The sequence below is a fragment of the Tetrao urogallus genome (assembly GCF_951394365.1).
Source record: "Tetrao urogallus genome assembly, chromosome: 7".
Classification (NCBI taxonomy): Eukaryota; Metazoa; Chordata; class Aves; order Galliformes; family Phasianidae; genus Tetrao; species Tetrao urogallus.
This window is the reverse complement of record NC_136820.1, coordinates 38,775,224-38,796,553: the sequence shown is the minus strand read 5'-3', so window position 1 is coordinate 38,796,553 and position 21,330 is coordinate 38,775,224. Positions and strand designations below refer to the sequence as shown.

The window sequence follows — 21,330 nt, the reverse complement described above, 5'->3', positions numbered from 1 at the left end:
CTTGTCCAGGCATGGATACCGACGCAATCTCTTCTTACTAAGAAAGGAAACGCCTCAGTCTGCATCTCCATCCCTCTCAGCAGCCTGACTAAGCAGATTGGAAAAAAAAAAAAAAAAAAAAAAAAAAAAAAAAGCAAGTGAAGACTCACTGAAGAAGCACTACATTAAAGGTATAACAAAGTACAACAGCTGCCAGTTCAATGGGAAAGGAATATGCTGCAACTGCTCAGAAATTAAAATAGGCTAGAAGAAAGCAAGCACATCAGATAGGTTGTCGGTGGGTATCTCCCGCACTTTCACCCCCTTCGAAGACATGTTCTGCAGTTGTGCAAATGCTTCAACACCATCCTAAAGCTGTCATCTCCCCAAGCTCTGGGGGAAAACAGAGAAATGACAGCTTCCCCATGGCACCTGTCAGCCCTGCGTTCACTCCTTCCCCACCCAAAAAGAGCAGCTGCTAGCTTCTTCCATCACACCTACTGACAAGGTGAAGCTGAGGCTTGGAAACTGCCAGCCTGTGGCAAAGCACAGTAAATCTAAGCAGGAGCCCACTGTTCATTTGGGGATAAAAGGGATCTATCCAGCCAATGAAAATACGCTACAGACAAGAGCAGGCAAGAAAGGAAAATGGCTTGATTACAGTGAAAAAGTGCATTTTTAAACAAAACAAAACAAAACAAAAAGGAAAACGAGCAAAATTGACACTGAAGATTTCTTGAAGCTTCCAGAGGATTATTCCAGAAAATGTCACTGTTGCATACAACCACAGAGTCAATTTTAACTTATTTTCTATTTCTCCCAGTTAACATTTTGAAACTGTATGTGTGACAGCTACCATTCTCACCTGCTACTACACAGACTGAGGCAGGCAGTTAAAAAAGAAAAAGCACAATATTTATTGATACTTCTCTTGTTGCCCACATTGTTTGAGAGATATTCAACTTTTCCTGCAAAATAAGATACTGCACAACAGGATAAAAAAATTAAAATGTTTTTAAAATATTCCTGGTTATTAGACACAAAAAGAAAATAAACATATGCAGACTTAGAAAAGGAAAAGAAAAGATGATACTATGGAAAGAAAAACAACACAAAAGAGAAGAGTGTTAATTCACAAGGAGGAGCTCTTATAGAAAGAAAACAACACTCCAAAACATTTCTCCTTCAGCTTGCTTCCTTAAGAGCAGAAGTGGGGACACTTCATCAAAGGAAACAGATGAGCAGCAACAGCTCCTGTTAGAAACTCCCTTAACACACACAGAAAAAGGATGAAAAAGAAACAGTCAACCAATAAAGCATATTGTAAATTCACTTGAAATGTAAGCACCCCCCATGATTTTTCATATACGTTTGCTAAATCTGTTTCCTCAGATTTCTTCAACCAAGGTAGTCTAGGGAAACTAGAGTGGCTCCCGGCATCCTACAAACCCAGCAGGGCTCCTGGCTGCCTACAGAAAACCACAGCAACCACTTAGAAAATAATCACCAGTTTGCACATCAGCTTTAGCAGATTAAATACTTCAGAGGTGCTGAATGAATACTTACAGGTATGCTGTAGTCAACCATATCTCACTTAAATTGTTATCACCTTAAATATCACAGGCCACACTTGAAAATAATGGGTTATCTTTGGATATTGCCTAGTAACGTCACTAACTTGTAAGGACACATACACCAAACTATAGGAAGGACTTCAGCTTCGTAAGGCTGATGTTTTTTATCAGCTTTGTAATTCAGAAGAGGTACTTTGTAAGCACAGAGAAGTCAGATTTTAGTAGTAAACCACATTGAGAGAAGTTTATATCACTGCAAGCTTAGCTAATGCTTTAAATAATACTTTTAAAAGGAAAATAGGAAAAGGTATATTTCCTAGGGCATCAAGTGCATGAGGTGCTACCTCCAGTCCCCCACTAGGCAATTCCTTAGTGACATGATCATCCCTTTCCCTTCCTGCAACAAACCCAGCGCTGTTTAAAAATACTTTGTATCAATTCCCAACAGCGTGCTCATAGCAGAATTGGTGAGTTACATCTGCTCAATTTGCCACAGAAATCCATCCTCAGTCTATCTACTGCAGAACACACCCTCTGTATGGCATGGAAAATTTGTGGCACACATCAGAATCTCAGCCACATGGCGAGGTGGCTTGTCACAGACACTCTGCCAATACCTTGACTTGCAGTGGCTGCTTTTTTTTGTATTCAAGACTCAAACATTCAAGTTTGAGGCTAAAAAGCCTGCTGGAAATGACTGAACATACGTTATTATGTCTATAGCACATTAACTCTACTATTTCATAACAATACAATTATAATACGAACTACTCTCACATGCACTGTAAACAGTAGAAATGTTTTAGAGAGGAATAGGATTAGGAAGCACAGACAGTATCTGCTGATCCAGTGCAGCCAACTCTGCAGACTGTACAAACTTCATAGTAATTCATAACTTTCTTGAAATCTTGGCAAACTGTGAAAACCTCAGCTTGCTTTTAAAGCAAGGCCATAGTTTCAGAAACACTAAATCAGCACAAACCTGTTCCGTACAGACATGAAGCTATCCCGCTTTGTCACCCCGTTCAGCTGCTCATTTCAGCCTCTTTGCCATCCTCCCTTTGTGTGGGTGTAAGCACTGATGTAAATCACACTGAGGAACAAATACATTTTTGCTTGTAGCTATGCTTAATCTACTTGTACTCATACCATAAACCAGGTTAGCCACAGCTGCACAAGCATCAGCACCAAAGAGGACAGAAGGAGAGCCATAAACCAAATCCCACTCTTTCAGCAGCTGTACCAGCTTAAAAATGGCTTGTGAAATTAAGGATTATAATTCCAGATAGAAAAAAAAATTAGTGAACTTCTCCCCATTTCACCCTAAAAACAAAAATCATTTGAGAAACAATCCCTCTTCCATTTCACTGGGGCATGACTCCAGATACTTCAGCACAAGGCTTAACATTTGGACCCACTGGTTCCAGGTGCTTTGGTAGTGCAAACAGTGCTAGGAGGGGAAAGACACCAATCCTGTACCCAAAGCTGGCTGTGGGAGATTTGCTCTCAGCTCCACTGGGAATTCAGTTCAAACAGAGGAAAACTGAACTGAAAAATGCCCAGGGTACATAAGTGTACCGAAACCCCATGTTCACACTGAGCACATACCACATAACAAATACACATTTACATTGCATCAGCAATGGTTGGGCACTTCAAGACTTCTGTGTAAAAAATGGAATGCCACAGACTCTCTGACAACAGCGAGCTTACATATAAACGCAGTTTAAAGTTTTGTGACTTTTGTTTTGGCTTAATTTTGAAAATGGTACCAGTGTCTGCAGCTCTTCATCCCAGCTAGCAACTGCCTGCATACGCTGGTTGCAAGCATGGCACTATCCTCAAAACAACAGATCCATTCCACTAGCTCAGTAGCTATGACCTGCGCTTCTGGATCCTGATGCACTGCAGACTTTGAAGCATCAGCATCTTCTCACCAATAAGGAAATCATATGTGAAAACTCTTATTCACTGTATAATATAGACAACAAGGAGAAAGCTGCATAGCGAGGCATTTTCACTTACGTGGTTTATATAGAGACTCTTGCGTTTTTCTCTCACTGCAAAAACACAAAATATGATAGAAATATTACATGACTATTTTTCCTGATTAAGCTTCTTACATACCATTTATAATAAAAAGAACAGGAGGCTATCTACGTATGACATTGTCATTGCTCTTACACTAACCATGTATACTTATACATCAAATACAGAATAAACATGTATTTGTATGCTTAAAGGCATTTACGCTCACTAGTGTGGTGATGGATTGAAATTCTCATCCATTTGGGTATTCACTAGGCATTGGTACACATGGGAAGGTTAACAGCAGAAAGCTATGGTCCAAGTCAACCATCCTTCACCAGAGATCTCTGCAGGTACTCTGTGTCACCAATAGCTTTGTGCAAGGTACCCTGCTGCATAGTGACCTACGCTATCTCGCAGTCATGAAAGCACCTAAACAGCTACCCCATGGAGTTAGCAAATTCTCATTGAAGCTTACTGTGCACTAACTCCCATCAAAGTGCTTTGAAAACGTATATGCATCATCCCACTGCCTTATCTAGTGGTAAGCTGCAAGTCTGAAGCTATTACTCAGGTCAGATATAACAATGAAAGTTGGTGAGTAGAACTAGTCATCGCAAGCAGGGGTTGCAAGTCAAGACCAGAGTGAGCAGCCCAAAACAGCAGCAACGAGGGAGACATGTATAGTCTTCAATGTCAGGCAAATTTTTATTACAGTTGATGAAATACAGTATATTTAAATTTTTCAGCACTTCCCCAATTAACTCACCCCATAGAGCCTGTGGAGTTCCCTTCCCATGAAAATACCAAAGCATTTAGGATACGAGTCTGGAGGCAACTAATACATAAATCAAACCGCAGGATTAAAGTAATAATGGTTTCATGCTGTAGATGATTAAATGCACTTTGGTGCACTATGATTTGAAAGCTATGCGACCCAATGCACTTAGCAAAATAAGAGTGTTTGCAATGGTGGGATAGATAGCCTGTCCATTCCCTGTTGGATGAGAAGCCATTACTTGTGATTCATTTATTTTTCAAAAGCAAGCAATCTAACATAAACAAGGCTGTACGTGTGGATACTGTGAAATATTGCTTAATGCAGACATAAAACAAAAATAAAGTAAGAAAATACTTTAAAAAATCCTTACATAATTTTCCTCCCAGGGAGCAGAAAGGAGAATCACACATGACAGATGTTAGCCATGTCACTTAGTACATGCTCAGATCCACAGTTATGGACATTGTATAGAAGACAGAATAAAACAGGAACAGCAGGAGAGTTCAGGTTGTCGAGCAAATAGTTAAACTGCTTGAAATCCTGCTAAAACACTGCACTACACTTAAGTTCCATACACTGCATTTACAACCAGCAGAAGACATAAGCAATCTAAAGGGAAACACAAACTGATAGGAGGTACTTCTAAGAATAAAGAATTTGTCAGGCATTGCATATTGCAATATACAGGCAGTAAGCAATTCTGATCAGTTGCATGTAAACCTAATAGAGTACATAAAATTAACAGCTTTAACTGTGACATTTCAAACACAGTTAAATATTTAACTGACAACAGTCACAATTACTCCTCAAACAGAATTGTTATGGACAAAATCCAACAAACACAGTCTGCACATAAACTCCAAATCTCATTTTTGAACACCTTTTTTCTCTGTCTCAGACTTTATCTTCTGTATTTTCCCTTGTACATATTACACCACTCCATTCCCTACAAAAGTACTATTATTTACCAAAGCAAGAATATCACTTACAGCTCTTATTGCTACTTCCAACCTCCAGAAAAATACACTAGTGTATTTATACACCTTTCACTTTGGCCTATTCAAACATCAATTTGTGCCACACAGTTTTCCAAGTACCACCTTGACTCTCTTCCCCTTCTTTTTTGCACATAATAGAAATTTCATTAGCTTTCATTGTCCAGTGAGGGACTGCAAGAAAGCAGTTGTGCCTTCATGCTTCTGGATCATTCTACTACAGCCTGAGGCTCAAGTCTCACAAGAATGTATGTCAATGAGAAATGCAGCATGGTAGATGCTCTCTTTTGTGCTCACAACCCTCCCTTTAGACAGAATTGACAATAACTGCAAGAAACCAAAAGCTGTTTCTGCCAGTCTTATTCTAGAACTGCTGTAAAGAGTCTCTGCTCTTTGGCTCCAATGAGCTGAGAGATGTTTTGCAGTGCTCGCATGGCACAGTATGAACAGATCTATAGTCATAGTTTAAACAACTGAATGAAGAAGTTGTATTTTCTAACATTTTTAACACGTGAAAATTGGATTGGAATTCTTCAAGTCAAGACTGGTATCTGAGATGCTGCCAAATGTTTTTTATTTTCCTCATTTCCCATTTCTTCAGGCACTTCCTATTGTTACTCTTGAACTTTTGCTAGAGTAGGAAAACATTATCTGGGAATAAAAAGGAGTGAGGAGATACACACATATGCAATATATGCATGCATGTGAATAAGCAAGTACGCATTTTTCATTAAGCTGTAACATAAATCTCATTTGTGTATTTTCTATAGGAAACCTTAATGTTACCCATATTATCAAGGTCAAAACCATTGAGGATTACATCAATAAGATCTCATATTTTGTTTGCAGATCATTTCATTTCGTCTTGTCTGAGAATCAGCAAACTCATCCCTAGTTAACCATAAAAATAAAACACACCCTAGTTTACATCTATCCAAAATTAAACAAATATGGTTTCAAAACGTGCTTTGTCTAAAGCCAACTGTTACATTGGAAAAAATTTAGCCAATGAACTCCACATGTAAAGCTTAATATAAGTTAGGAAAGGAGGAGAGCTGTAACCCACTTGTAGTTAAGATCATTACCAGCACCTTGAAAGAGCAACACTTGTGCTCTTGCTATTCCAAGGAAAGGAAGTTATGCTATTGTAGCACTAGGGCTTGGAAACCCTAGCTTAACCACCAGCAGGTGCTGATTAGTGCACGGCTTTTTAGTCATCTAGCTACTCTTTTTTACAGGCCAAATTCTCTAAGCAAGAATTGGCATAAGGCACTCAAAGAAGACAAAGATATGAAAGGTGACATCCTCTACTGTCTCCCTATACAGGGAGAACCTCTCACGTAAGACTCAGCACCTAGAGTACTCCCATAAAGCCTTGGAAAGATTTAGAAATGCTATTTTAGTTACATATCAAACAAATATCTATTGTGTCTTCAATTTTTTCTTTGGAGTTATTGAACTCTCAGGTAATTAAGGGTAAACTATGAGACAATGAGAGACAGTACAGACCTTGATGCTTAGTGTGGTATTTAAGTCACACAGAACAATGGGAAATTCAGAACATGTAACATCCAAAGACGCTACGCCCTGTTTCATTATATTTATTGCTGCTCTTCGCTTACGTGTTGCTCACCAACAGCTCAAAGAGCAGCTCCTGTGCTAAGACTACATGACTGAGGCTGTAAGAGCACAGCATTACTAGAAAGCCAGACAATTACTGGTTACTGGAAAGTGAGATGTGCAGCTGCCTGAAGATAACGCTGCCAAGTCACTTTTGCATGTAGTTATGGACTTGGCCCTTTCTCACTATACAAATACATAATCAACACTCCAGAGCCACAGCCAGATCCTGGACAAAACCTCAAGTCCAAATATCTCTCAGCTCTCTAAAATATAAATTTTAAATGCCTTTAGTTCTTGATGATAGAAATATTTTCATTTACAGTTAACTACAGAAAGGTTTATCTACCCCACGCTATGTAATAATGGAAAGTGGTAGCTACATGCCCCAGCTGGGTGTTTTCAGCGTTGCTGGTGCAGCTCTCCCCTTCTACACTGACTTTAGACCTAGGAGATCTCTTAGGCTGCACAGCAGGCTGCCAGAATACAATGCTACATAACTCAAAAAAAAGAAGAAAAACCTTATATCTTCCCCTTAACAAGCATTCTAATGCATTTGGCATCAGGCAATATTCCTGAACAGCATAACTCTTAACAGCTCTCTTATTGCTGCAACAGGCCCAGTGTACAGCAAAATGCCTATGATGGTGTGTTGTCCCACCAGAACGGGATGGTTCTTGGCAATACATCAGTAGATAAATGTTCACAAAATCTTATTTCTTTTGTACAAGCCTTTGGATTTTTACCACTAAGATCAAGAACAGCTGAACAGATCTTAAAACTTTGTTTTAAAAGTTTATATAAATTCACTGTTCTCATTCCAAAAATTATGTAGAGTTCTTTGTGTTATATATACTAGAATAAGGTTTCACACCCCAACTCTAGCATGGTATAAACCATACATGTTCAATCCACTGGTTTTATGGTTTTGCTGCCCTCATTTTTTAATGTTTAAATGAAACATAAATATAAAAAGAAGATGTTTTGTTACTTATATACATTAACCATATTCTATATGTTATATGTGGCCCAAGACAATTCCTCTTCAATCAGTATGGCACAGTGAAGCCAAAAGGTTGGACACTTCTGGTGTAAATCGTCATTTAAATATTTGCACAGTTAACTCTATACTGCAATAAATTAATCACTATTATCACAATGAAGAGTCATCATCAAGTGATAAAAATTTCATTTCTTGGAACTGAAGTTTTGTCTTTTTTTTCCCAACAAAATGTAGTGAGAAACATGTAGCAACCACATGGGACTACACAGTCTCAAAGCACTGTAAAAATAAACATCAGTCTTGACAACACACTGAACTATGGAAATGTTATCATATTCACTTCATAGATTACCAAACTAGACCGGGATGGCACAATCACATCAAAAAACACACAGTAAGCCACTGACAGAATCAGAGCTGAATTCCGGACAATCTGAAGGGCAAAAGAAGTACTCAAGTAATCAACTCTTCAATCAGAACCTAAATGCATTCTCTTTGTACTAGTCAAGCTCAAAAATTAGCACAAAATATATGGCAAGTGAAAACTACTTTTTTTTTCCTAAGTGATGTGCTTGACACTGTAATTTACTATGTAAATGAAAAATGGCATTTATAGGCAACAGCAAGAAGGACAGAGAATTCATACAGTCAGAATTACAATTCTGTCTGTAAGTCGAAAATGCTTTGAAAGTCTTGGTAGAAAATAATGCCTTTTGCATCAATTATTTTCATCTACTTCTAAAACAACATGTCATAAATGTCCAGCAAGGAATGTAAGTGCCAGAGTAAATGGCTTCTATTCTTCTAGGTCTATCAAGAAGCCTGCATAATAGATGTAATTCCAGAGTGATCATCTTGTCTACAAATAAAAAAAAAAAACAAAAAACTCCAGACAAATATATGATTATTTCAAATCCATGAGAGAAAAAGATAGAAGATTTGAGTGGGAGATGGGTTGTTTTGTTATTCAAATCTAGTACTGAACTCATCTACAGATCAGCTATATCAGAGGAAACACTGGACCATCTTCTTGGCTAAGGTACACAAGCTTTTTTTTCAGTAAAATATTATAAAGTCATTTTTCTCAGAACTTTGGCCTTCTGTTCAGAATGTTAGAAGAAAAACAAACAAAAAAACATGGTTGCACAGAAAATTTTGCACTTAGGGAAAACATTTTTGATTATAATTATATTCTACATTATCCATGACAAACTGGAACTTAAAACTTCAGTGTGACCTTGAAGTACTAACTCTGACAAAATACTCATTAATTTGATTTCCTTCAACTCTCATACAGTACCTATCAAAGCCTCTTTTTTGGAGGGAGGGGAATTATTTATTCAGTAGCTATCACATGCATTCTGACAAAGAGATAACTGCAATAGTAAATACAGCAATAAGTTCAGTAACCTACCATCTGTTTGAGATTTACTGAGAAATATCGTACTGGCCCGTGGATGGTCTGATGGGTTGAATTCCATGTTCAAATCTGGAAAGAAACAAACAAAAAATAGCATGTTAAACATTTAAGATTATCCAGCAGCATACACAGATTTTCTTATTTTTTCTTAGTAAGATCAAGCTTACACACTTAAGCAGCTACTATAAAACAAAATCACTTTTTTTTTTTTTTTTTTTTTTACCCCTTTTTCACACCAGTAGTTGTTTTGGCATGCAAATTGTTTGCATCAACACAGCCTTGGGATTAATCTTTGCTTCTAAGGGCTAATTTGTTTTTGGATAAAAACAGATAAAGCAGCTTGAGAAGTCTGTACATAGTAAGTCAGGAATTATCCATTTTCCATCATTTTCTTCCTCCATATCCTGAAGCCACTGCTAAGCAGAGGAACAGTGCTTGTTACATGTAATTGTAGAAGAAAGAAGTATTCTGAAGTAAATATTCATCTCTCTGCAGATAGTTAGCTTTCCATAATTAGATGTGATTAAATAAGCAGTTGCTGAAGCTAAAGGTAAACAAGTTACATCTAGGCCAGGCTATTTTAAACGATCAAAATTACAAAAGTTTAGCGTTTCCTGATACTTCACATGAACATATTTATTTCTGCGATGTAAAAGAAAAAAAAAATGTTATCAAAAATGTTTACTGAGGATTTGAATCTGTCACAGCATATCTGAATTTCCAGAAAAATTACTTTCCCCAGCAATATTAAAATGCCTTCAGTTTTCTTGTTCCCAAACTCCATGCTACTTCTAATTCTTTGAAACTCCTTATGCCTGCGTTCACTTGAAAGCACGCTGCTAAAAACAGCACGATTTTTTTTTAAATCATTTTTCTTGCACTCCCCACGTGACTACAAGAATGTAAATTCCCCTCTATTGTCCTGATATCTCTACATATACATTAATTTCCACTTGACAGAGGCTTTTATGCAACACTACATATGAGCACTGATGTTTGTCTTTGGTAACTAACTCAGGCTTTCTAAACTTCTCACTCCCCTCTCTTTCTCTGAAAACTCAGAACGGAGAATTAAGCTTCAGGTCTTATAAAAATAACAACAAAAGAAATATTTCTGCCCAAGGGCCAAGTTCACCCATCTGCAACTTTCTCTCTTCTTTCACTATCCATCACCATGCTCCATTTTTCATTCCCCTTCCATTTATAATTTTACTAGGCCTTCCCACATTTTTCTCCTGATCATATTCTTCTCTACAAATTTATTTTCTACCTGTCCTTTCTAGCATCTCTCGGTTTCCTCTCTGCCCCCCTGCATCTGACACCCATGAGATCACAGAGTCATAAAATAGCCTGAGTCAGGAAGGTCCCATAAGGATCATCAGGTCCAGCCCTGCTCCAAATGGAATCACCCAAAATCGAACACCCCATATCTGATAGAGATGTTCAAAAGTCTTCTGAACCCTGGCACTCAGAAACCTCAACTGTTCCTCATGTCATGTGCTCTAGACCCTTCATCTTTCACCACTGCCCTGTTGCTGCCTGACATGCTGCTGGTACTTGGAGAACACTTCTGGGTCAAGTAACGGACCTCCTACTTACTAGGAAGAAATCAGGAATATAAATGAACAGTTTCTAAATTTCAGCTCGAAAGGAGTCTTATTACTGTTATCCAAGCCACCAAGGAAAAATGCAATAACATTTCCAGAAAAAGTCATTTTGATTCTCTGAGAAAGCACAATTGCTAGCCAAGCCTAGGGGAGATCTTAGGTATGTGACCATATCACTGGAAGTTAGGAAGGACTGTCAAATAGAAAGAACATTTTCTTATTACTTTCTGCATCTTATTTAGATGTGGGGAAGAATAAAAATTACCCATTATGATAGACAGTGCTACTGAACACTGCTTTTCATTTCAGGACATTTTTTTTCCATTAAACTGAATTCAAGATGTAAATCATTAAATAAAGAATCATCATAATCAGTGTTTTAAAACAGCAAAATACACTGCCTTTTATCATCCTCTTCATTTAACAAACAGCACAATACATCATCATAAAGTGCATTTAAAAACAACAGTTTTTCTGTAGATCTTTTTTCTGCAGACAGTTTTTCTGTAAAATCTTTTAAAGTACAGCAAAGCCATTTCAGCTAACAAAACAAGACTGATAAAATGCAAGTGAACTCAACTGTCAAAACACTGTCCCCAAAGCAACGAGCATTCCTTTCCTTCATGCCTAGAAAATTGTCTGCTTGGGGAATAATAACAGCCTGGTACAGGCTTACAGTCTGCTTGTGGGGCTGAAAAGAAAGGAAACCAATTGCCACATCTTGCAGTCAAATCGCAACTATTTCAGATTCCTCTGTTGTAAAAGACTATTATGCGGAAGAAGTGGAACAATGGAGGGCTTGAAGTCTTTTCAAAAAAGCACAAGCTGTTTTCTGGCAGAAGTTGAAAGAAGGCTAGCAAGATCCAAACTCAGCAGCTGCAGAGGCCAGAGCATGGATTTGGAAGTGGCCTGGGTGAGGCAGCTGCCTGGGCTCCTTTCCACCCCACCTGCCCTAGCCTACATGCTCCTCAAAGTACACGTCCTCTTCTGTCAGCGCCCCTTCTGCCGTCCTCTCCCTCCAATCAGCAGCCAAACACGTCCTGTTTGTCTCTTTTTTTCAGACTGCCATCTCCAAAATTAGAAGTGAATGACATGGGTAGGTGAGCAGTGAAGCCTGCCAGGACTTTTGCCAGCACAAGGTGACCCTAAGAAGACAAGCACTGCTAAGAGTCCCCTATCCCTGTGAGGAACAGCACAGCACTTACTGCTAGGTTTCTGCAGGCAGAAGAAAGCAGGCTGTGAGATGTATGCCTGCAACCTCATCACTCCTCATTCCTCCCAGAAAAGCACGAGGTAAATCCAAGCACTCTTTAGGCACTGGTGGGACCACATCACTCCAAGCCACTGCTGCTTCCGTATGGGGAGATTAAAAGAGATACGGTTTCACAAGACAGAAGGAAGATACCAGTTTCTAGAGACTGAAATTTACTGTGCAGTTTGGAAATAAATGCCCTTTTCAATCTGGGAACTAATTCTTACATGTCTGCAATTAGAAACAGTGCTATAAGAGGAAAGAGATCAAATATTAGACACAAATCTGAAGTTACTAACTCATTGCCTAAGGGCACTGACCATCAAGAAGCTACCTCCATACCACAATCATATTGCTTGAGTGATACCAGTTGTACTTTCTAGCATCTGAAAATTAAAACAGCCACAGTATGAATGCTTTACGCACTTTGTAATGGAATAACTGATGTTAAAAAGAGATATAAACTCATGCAGACAGTATTCAACTGTTAGAGAGGGAAGTGAGAGCCAGAATTTCAATTATTGAAATGTGTACAAAAATTTTATCCATTACCAGCAGTCTGCTCTATGACTCATCGTAGCCTTGCAAATGAAGGATTTCAAGTGAATATTTTTCAAGCAGTTACCCTGCACTCCAAAATGTGTTAAGAAAAAAAAAGTCTCAAAGATGGTCCAAACTATGGATTTTTTTTCAAGAGAATACTGGTTTGTGATTAAGAGACATATTGCTTAATTACAGATCCTTCGGGTTCAGAGTTTCTGTGGGGTTTCAGTAAATTAAAAAATAACAGGACAAGTAACAGTTGACACAACAATTTATAGAGCAATGCAGTGTCTTAAAATAATTTATTGTTACAATAGTTACCATTAATAAAAAATACAAAGATAATAAATTATTAATGTTTATTCTGTTCAAGTGATATCTAAGCGTACATACATGATATGAAAGTGGTGAAACATTGGCAAAGGCTTTACCAATGATAATGTATATTTCCATAAGTTGCTTAAGTAAAGCTAATTAAATCTGGAAAAAAGTTAGGAATAAAAACACATTCTTTTCCCTTTAAACACCTGCTCTGAATAATGAAGTCACTGAAGATCAGAATAAGAAGTTAACTGCATGTCAGAACATTCCTGAAACCTACTCAACCAAATAGCATGATTTTAGCCGCAGGGGACACCTCATCATTTTGGAATATTTTGCTCCAGTTACACTAAATGCAAAATACAGGAAATCCACAAATAAAACAACTACTCCTTACTGCCACTGAAGTAAAATCAGATAGGCTCTACTCTTGCAAAACATAAGCCCCTTTTACAGCACAAATTACAGCTCAGATCTCTCATCTAAGATTCCTAAACTTCACGATTAGCCAAGCCTGAAGCATTACACCACTTAACAACAACTGAGAATTCTAAAGCATGCTAGGCAATTAAATGTTAAATAGATGGGAAATATTTTCCTAGATTCTTCCAAGTTCAAAGATCAATCTGGATTTTTTTAATTTATTCTTTCAGCTCTAAAGGACTATTAGGTTATGCAAAATACAGTTCCCATAGAGCAAATGAAATTTTGAGGTTTTTTGTATTCTCAGGATTATAAACTGAAAATGAATGTCAATATATACATGTATGCATACACACGCATGTACCCTTCTTTATAATAGAAATAAAGATGTCTGCATAGATACATATATGTAGGGAACCTGCTTTGGCAGGGGGGTTGGACTCAATGATCTCTGGAGGTCCCTTTCAACCCCTACAATTCTGTGATTCTGTGATCTATAAAGATACATGCTTATTATATATATTTTTTCATTTACATGAAAATGAATACAAAATGCCTTTATGATATCTTTTTAAATCATAATAATTTTGATTAACCAAATAAAAGTCAGACTCAGGATCACTTCAGCTAAGTGGTCACATACCTAAAAGCAATTTGCACAATTTTTGAGTATTTGGGCAAGATGAAAGTTACAAATGCATACAAATAAATTTAAGATTGCAGTCTCTTTCTCATTTAGTATCATGCCAAAATAAGAGCTTTTGCTTCCTGACTTATTACATCAAATAAGTTCTCTGTCTCCCCAAGAATAAAGGGCAGATTTTGACTATAACTCAATCTGAAGTTTAAGACAATAATGAGAAGACCACAATGAGATTTCACTGGGCATTGTGAGAAACTTCATCCCTGAAGCCACAGTAGCTGCATTCAAATATGGCCATAAAAAGAAGTGAACTGTAAAACAGTTCAGTTTCAGAATTGGACTAAAGCCCAGGAAAGATTTTTTTTTTTTTATCTATACACATCTTAAAAAGCATTACTGAAATGACAAATACTGGATACAGCTTCAGTTTGTACATTTCAAAAGGATAAGGAAAAATTTCAGATGAGTGCAGAAGAGACCTCCAAGAATGACTGGTAGAAAACGACATTAAACAAGAGCCTTACAGAGTTCAAGCTGTTTAGCTAATCAAAGAGGAAATCCTGGAATTTTCTGCAGCTCCCCACGTGGGGGGAGGGGATTAAGTACTGAAAATTCTCTCCAATCTAGCACACAACAGAAGAAAAGCAGTGAAAAGTGAAGCAGAAAGATCGCAATTACGAATTTGGAAGAAAAAAGAAGGTTCATTTAGCACCAAAGCTCCACCCCTGAAGAACTCAACATATTCTGATGCTTTCCCTTTCAAGAACATTAATTCCAACAAACATCTTTAGGCTCTAGTCTTGCACATGTACTTAGGCTTATTTAAAATAGCTAGATGCAAGTTCCTCTATTATGATTTATGCATATGCAGGTCAGACCAGAAGATCCCAGGGGCCTCTAGATTAAGTTAATCTTAAAACAAACAAGTATTTAGCAAGATCAAACACAAGATCTCAGCAAACCCCAGTGAGCTCTCTAAAACTTCAACTCCTGCTTCAAGAAGATTTGCATTTTAAGATTCGTAGTTAGAATACACTGTGCAAGTTAAAAACAGAAAAGAAGGGGATGACGTTGTTTGTGGTAAAAATTTTGACAGAAAAATAACTTTTTTTTCTTTTTTTTTTTTTTTTCCTCCCAGTTCAGGAGAGCATTGAGATAGAAACACACACCAAAAGAAGCTGACGGATAGGTACTGCAGGAACTCACCTCTGAGTAACACGCACCAAAGCTCCTGCTGTTACACAGACAGGAAAAACCAACACTGTTGCTGCTTTGCAATAGTGCTTGTGGGCTGCAGAGCAGAGAGCAGGCCTGAAAATGTGTTTATTCTAACAGAAGAAGGTTATTTCCTTTCTTTTAAACGATGAAAGTCAGGTAAGTTTATACAGCCAACATTCTGATGCTGATTCAATGATCATCTAGTATCTAAACTGAGCAGAACATTTGTTCAATATGTCAGTAGTTTTGGAATAATCTGCAGAAATTACTTCTTCCCTTTAAGATGGGAAAGCTATCAATGCCACCACACAAACATTACTGCAGTTAAAGGGAAGACAGTGCCACATATTAATTTCAACCCACATTTCCTCTCCCAAGAACATTCGTTTGTTCATTATTTAAAGAGACTTCAGGTAAAGAAAAGAGCAGACTTGCCAGGGGCCAGAGAGGAACCTGCAGCTGAGCTGGCCCTACACAAATTAGTCAACCTCCTTGCCAGCTTTGCTACACCCACAACCTGACATTACAGAGCAATTTCCTGGTCCAACCTCGTGGCTGGAAAGCAATAAAACCACTGCAGAGTGTTTATCGAGAAATTAAAGGACAACAGTGGGAGACGTGTTCGAATAAGCCCCACAAGTTTGAAGACAGCACAGCAAAGAGGCTCTGGTGGTCTGTTCCCTTCTGTAACAGCCATTTAGATGTACAGTAATGCAAATACTCCCTTAAACAACTACCGCGAATAAAAATTAATTCCTTCAGAAGCTGGGAAGAGCTAAATGGGTACCTCAGCTAAGAGCATTTCCCTCATCTGTCTCCTGTCAAATGAAGCAAAGTAACACTAGAGATTACTTTAAAGAACAAGAGAAAAAAGGAAAATGACTCTAGAATGCAACTTCTCACCATTATCAGGCATTTTCATGCACACTATTTTCATTTTACAACATCATGACTTACGTTAAGGAGCCAGAACACACTTGGAAGACCATATGACTAAGCTAGTACTAAAGATTCCTTCCATTTGAGACTGCGCGTTAATTTGGGGTACATCTCTCAAACACTCAATGCACCAAGTACTGTGAATAAAATAACATAGGACGCTTTCTGCTTGTGAGTTTTCAAGCCAAAACAGGACTATACTGCACTTCCTTATTTCACTGGACAATAACAACAGTTGCATGTGCTGTTGCACTAAAGCTTCAAAGATATGAGTTCCACTACACGGAAGTTTCAGCTTATGCCATTCAAACATAACATGACTGCAGCAAAAACAGACCAACAAGACTTATCAGTACAATTTTAGACTACTTTACATCTAGTGTAAACAGCTAAGTCACCTCTAAAGAAAATGCCTTTTTACTCTGTAGAATTCTTGCAAGAAAGAATTTTAATGATGACATCCCAGTGCTCTGTCACAATGATTATGAGAAGAGAAGAAAGTTGAAAATTGGAAAGTTCCAGGAGGCAATTGGCTGGAAGAGTAAACTCCTTCAGATTTGGCTAGATTGCTGGAAAAACTTGGCTATAATCTTTGCTACCCTGGATCCACTGTATTCTCTGCCTATCTCTCCAAGAAAACAACAAGCACATTTCTCAGCAAGTTCCAATGAAATGGTTACTCTGTCCCAGGTTCTGCTGTGATCTCAGACTTGGAGGGAAATGCAGTTAGTTCTTAAACAAAATGAGTTCTCTGCAGCAAATAATGCTCGTTTCTGTATAGTTTCTCCAGACCAGTCGGTCAAGTTATAGCACACAACAGTTCTCACAGACACAGCTGTATTTATTTTCTGTTCTAGAAGGAAAATCACAGATATAACTTTCCATACAAAAAGGCTGAGCAAGGTTTTTATCAAACAGTTTTGGTGTTGTATTATTTTTCAACATTTGCATTTCCCTTCACTGCAGTCTCTCCCAACAAGACAATTCTCAAGTTGCATCATCAGACACAAGGTGGTACATTTCATTCTTAGTGTCTCCTTCCATTTAGAACAGAAATGATGTCCACTTTTATTGACGCAGGCTGCTTATACTCTCACTTTTGATATCCCTTATGTTACTAAACACCACCTGAGAAGACAGTATTTAAGTTCATCAATTTTACATTCCCTTTTAAAAACCTTCCAGTATTAAATTTTACAGAACACACGACATGTGGTCATATCAGGAGATTTCTCATTAAAAGCACAGGCTGGTGTCTCTCCATACCATGTACATTATTACATAACATGGCAAAATATCACAAGCTCTACTGCTTTGCTATGCATCTCAGGTGGGTTTTATTCACATCCTAACTACTGCCTGCTTTTGTGAATGTCACTCATGCACCACCTGAAGCCTGAGGCATGCACAGCAGCATAGTAAAGTGCTGTCCTATTAACCTTAAACTGAAATCAATGCATTTATCTAATGCCCCAGCGACACTAAGCACTACAAATGATTTTTCCCTGATGTATTTTTTACATCATATACACACCACACTAAAAAGAATTTTATTTGTCCAATTTATTAGATTCAGAAGCAGACAGGACAGAATGCACACAGTTGAGAAAGACTCCTTTTAAAAAATATTTTCTTACTTATAGTAATAATTAAAAATATTTGCTCTCCTCTCACAAATATTTCAGAAAAATTACAATATGGTACACTCCTATTTAACGTAAGGTAATCATTTTAAATTACGCATGGAAACCTTTTACAGATGTAAGCACAGTGTCATTACACATGTGAACAAATGACACCAGCTGTTGCCCTTATCAAATTATCTTACTTGTAGTTTCAAAATATTCAATCAGTTTTGCCACCAAAAAAAGGCATCAACCCATGAAAGCCACAGGTAAGGCTGCTTGTCACTCTAGTCAACCTCTCCATAAATTTAACACAGATTTTAAAAGGGAATCATTTGCCACAGAGTCAAACACACAGTAACAGTCAGCAGAAGTGCTGGGTTAACCTACAGTAAAGTGAATCCATTTTACTTAAGGACAGAGATCAACAGAAAGGAGCATAACTGTCATCATCATCATCATCCTACAGTTGAGCTGACATTGTAAGCTTTCACCTTAGACTAAAGCATCATCTGCAGCTTAGCATCAAGGGGTTTTTGTTTCACCATTTCCAAAAGCATTCCTACTGCCGTAACAGCGTTAAGAGACGGAGTGGCCTTGAGGGTGTGTAATATACTACACATCAGGCCCTAAGATTTTGGGCTGTATCTCAGCTCTTCATATGGAAAAAAAATAACTTCATAATAGCGATGCAATTTCTGCAGAGCCCTTACAGCAGATCAGAAGTGGTAGAGCTCACTTTTCTCATTCCCTTACAGAAACAATTTTAATAAATTACCAGAGAGAACGTCATCTCTTCAGGATATCTTCTTTTTTTCCTCTTGGTTTGCTATTGAGCTGTGATCTGAAGTTAAAAACTTTATCAAACAGCAGACAGGCAATCAGTGAAATATGAACAGAAATAATCTCTGGTTTCTCAAAAAAATTTAGTGCAAGTGTATTATAAAGCACTTGTAAGGCTATGTCTGTGATTTCAAGGGCAGCAGCTGCTTTTTTAATATGCAAAAAAATGTAATTTGCAATCTTTTCTGAAATGCTTGATAAACTACAGTAGCAGGCTTTCAATTTTTCCCCTGCAGATTTATATTCCTATGGAAACCAAATTATCCTGCTACCAAGACACAGCGTTATCATTCGTACTACATGTAGTTTACCACTTAGACCTGAAAAGCAACCTTAACTTACAAATCTCTCATCACTGAAACTCTGTTTGTGCATGTATAGAAATGCCTATGAACACAAACATCTACAACACTAAGCTTTCATGCAGTCCCTCAGCCCAAGAAGCTCAGCCTCCATACAGTCTTACAGCAAAACGCATATAATACAGCTCACTCAAAATATATCCAACTTGAGAAGCAGGCAAGTAATTGTTGCTTGGACTCTAGCCCCTACAGCTTGTAAAAACTAAAGATCTCCAGCCTCCAGATATTTCACCTGTCCACAAAAAAAAAGTTGATCTGACTCACATCCACCTCTCCAGTAACACCTGACAAAGAAAAACAAGCAAGAAGATGGAGAATGATATGTTAAACTTTGAAGAAACTAACTGCAGATCTTTAATTAAAATAATTTTTACTGATATTTGTTTTCAGAGGTGTCAGCACAGGGTCATTAAGTGTTGATCTTGGATAAGCAACTTTGATATTGTACAGTTGTCAGTTCTGGGTGATTAAATATACAGTATTCTAATACTTTATTATTTGCTGTGAATTTATAATGACTTAAAACGTTAAGTCATTCATCTTCACTACGATTTACCTTATTACTCTGACTGACTATACAAATAGCTCTAAAACTTTCATGTATTTACTTTCAAACAAATAATACAATATAAATACAAATAATGTTTTGTATTTATGCCAAATATCTACTTATTCCCCAAATTACATTAGCTTAATGTCTAGGACACTGGATCTTGAGCAGTAATTAGTCTCAGGTCTGGTATCTTGCAACTCTGCAGCTCTTAACAGGAGCTCTGGGCAAGTGAAAGAAAGGATAAAGGCATCTTTCTCTCTGTTTTTCTTCCAGGAATTGCACATAATATTCAAGTCTTGAGGCTGGCCTGATCACCCACAAGTAATGCAACCATTCAGGCAGATAAAATTCTACCAGATCAAGATCAGAATAGGGATATCTGTGCTATTGGTTAGAAGGGCGATAGGTAATGTGAAACCACAATCCAAAGACATGATGCAGAGAACACAAGCAGAGCTGAATTGTGTACAGTACTAAAAAATGGTTCTGGTGGATACTGGTATTCTCTTTAGACATGAAGGATTCTGAGTAATAAAGTAAATACAATAAAACCCTGGTGCCACTTTCTGCTTCTTTCACACCTCTGCAGTTAGATTCCAAGCTTCAAACTAGATAGCCAGAAAGACAGAGGAACATAAAGTGACCATGGGAACACCACCTTATCCAATCTTAACACCTTATTAGATTTCTTAATTAGATACTTAAGTCAGAGCTATTCATCTAGTCACCTTACAGTCAGTAAGGCATGTATTTTTGGAACTGCATCTTTCCAGTGGCTATTTGTCAAATCTAAAAATAAGAGTCTGCAATGAAGTGGATGGGTTGAACTCCAGGCGTGGTGACTCTTTCCCATTGACTGTGTAATGGAACAGCTGGTGACAAACTCAGACTAAAACTAAAATTCAGTAACCTGAAGTTTAACCAAACAGATCTCCTCTCAGTTACAAAATTCCTGCCTCGACAGTGTCACACAGGATAGGCTGCAGCTGTGGACACTCTACACTGGTCCAAAAGCTGGATTCATGCCCTCACATCCCACTCTCCCTTTATTACATCCTCTGAACACAAACAATCTCTCCTTCACTGCACAGTCCAATTCATTCTTCAGGCCGTTTCACTCTTGGTACAGCACAAGGCAGGACTGCTGCTGAAAAACAGTGCATAATCAGATAACTTGATAACACTGGGAAAGGCAAAATAGGTTTTCTCAAGTCCATTTGATCTTGAAAACTCCAGAATCAGTTTTTCTTTCTTGATCTTTCAAGCCTTTTCTCAAAACTGTAAGTACAGTACTTAAGCTTAGCTCAATATCTGAACTCTTTCTTCAGAAAACCCACTGACCTGTGAAACTTATTCTCAGACCAAATCCAGGGTATAAAGTGCTAAGTGACATTTTGACTTGATGATCTTTGTAGGTCCCTTTCAACTGAATTATTCTATTTGAAGTCTCATCATCAAACAATTTCGTCTCTGCTATTTCTCAGGCATGTCAGAGATGGAATATTTAAGACACCCTATATACTTCCTGACACATTTCTGAACAAAAGATATGGGAACTAATTCAAAATATACATAAAATTAAGTGCTTCGCAAATGTGGCC

At 37.8% G+C, this 21,330-nt stretch overlaps 1 protein-coding gene across 3 annotated transcripts in view; it reads right to left on the bottom strand.

The window, feature by feature from the left end:
- The window catches only part of CCNY (cyclin Y), a gene marked incomplete at both ends in the record, with an annotated part of 110,142 nt that overhangs the window by 32,204 nt on the left and 56,608 nt on the right, over positions 1-21,330 (bottom strand). Inside the window, 2 exons of one of the 3 annotated variants that reach the window (XM_079538698.1) lie at positions 3,579-3,609; positions 9,373-9,469. In XM_079538698.1, the coding sequence (XP_079394824.1) occupies positions 3,579-3,609; positions 9,373-9,469 (128 nt within the window). Of the gene's footprint in view, positions 1-3,578; positions 3,614-9,372; positions 9,470-21,330 lie in introns of all 3 variants that reach the window. The other 2 variants (XM_079538699.1, XM_079538700.1) reach the window with 2 other exon arrangements.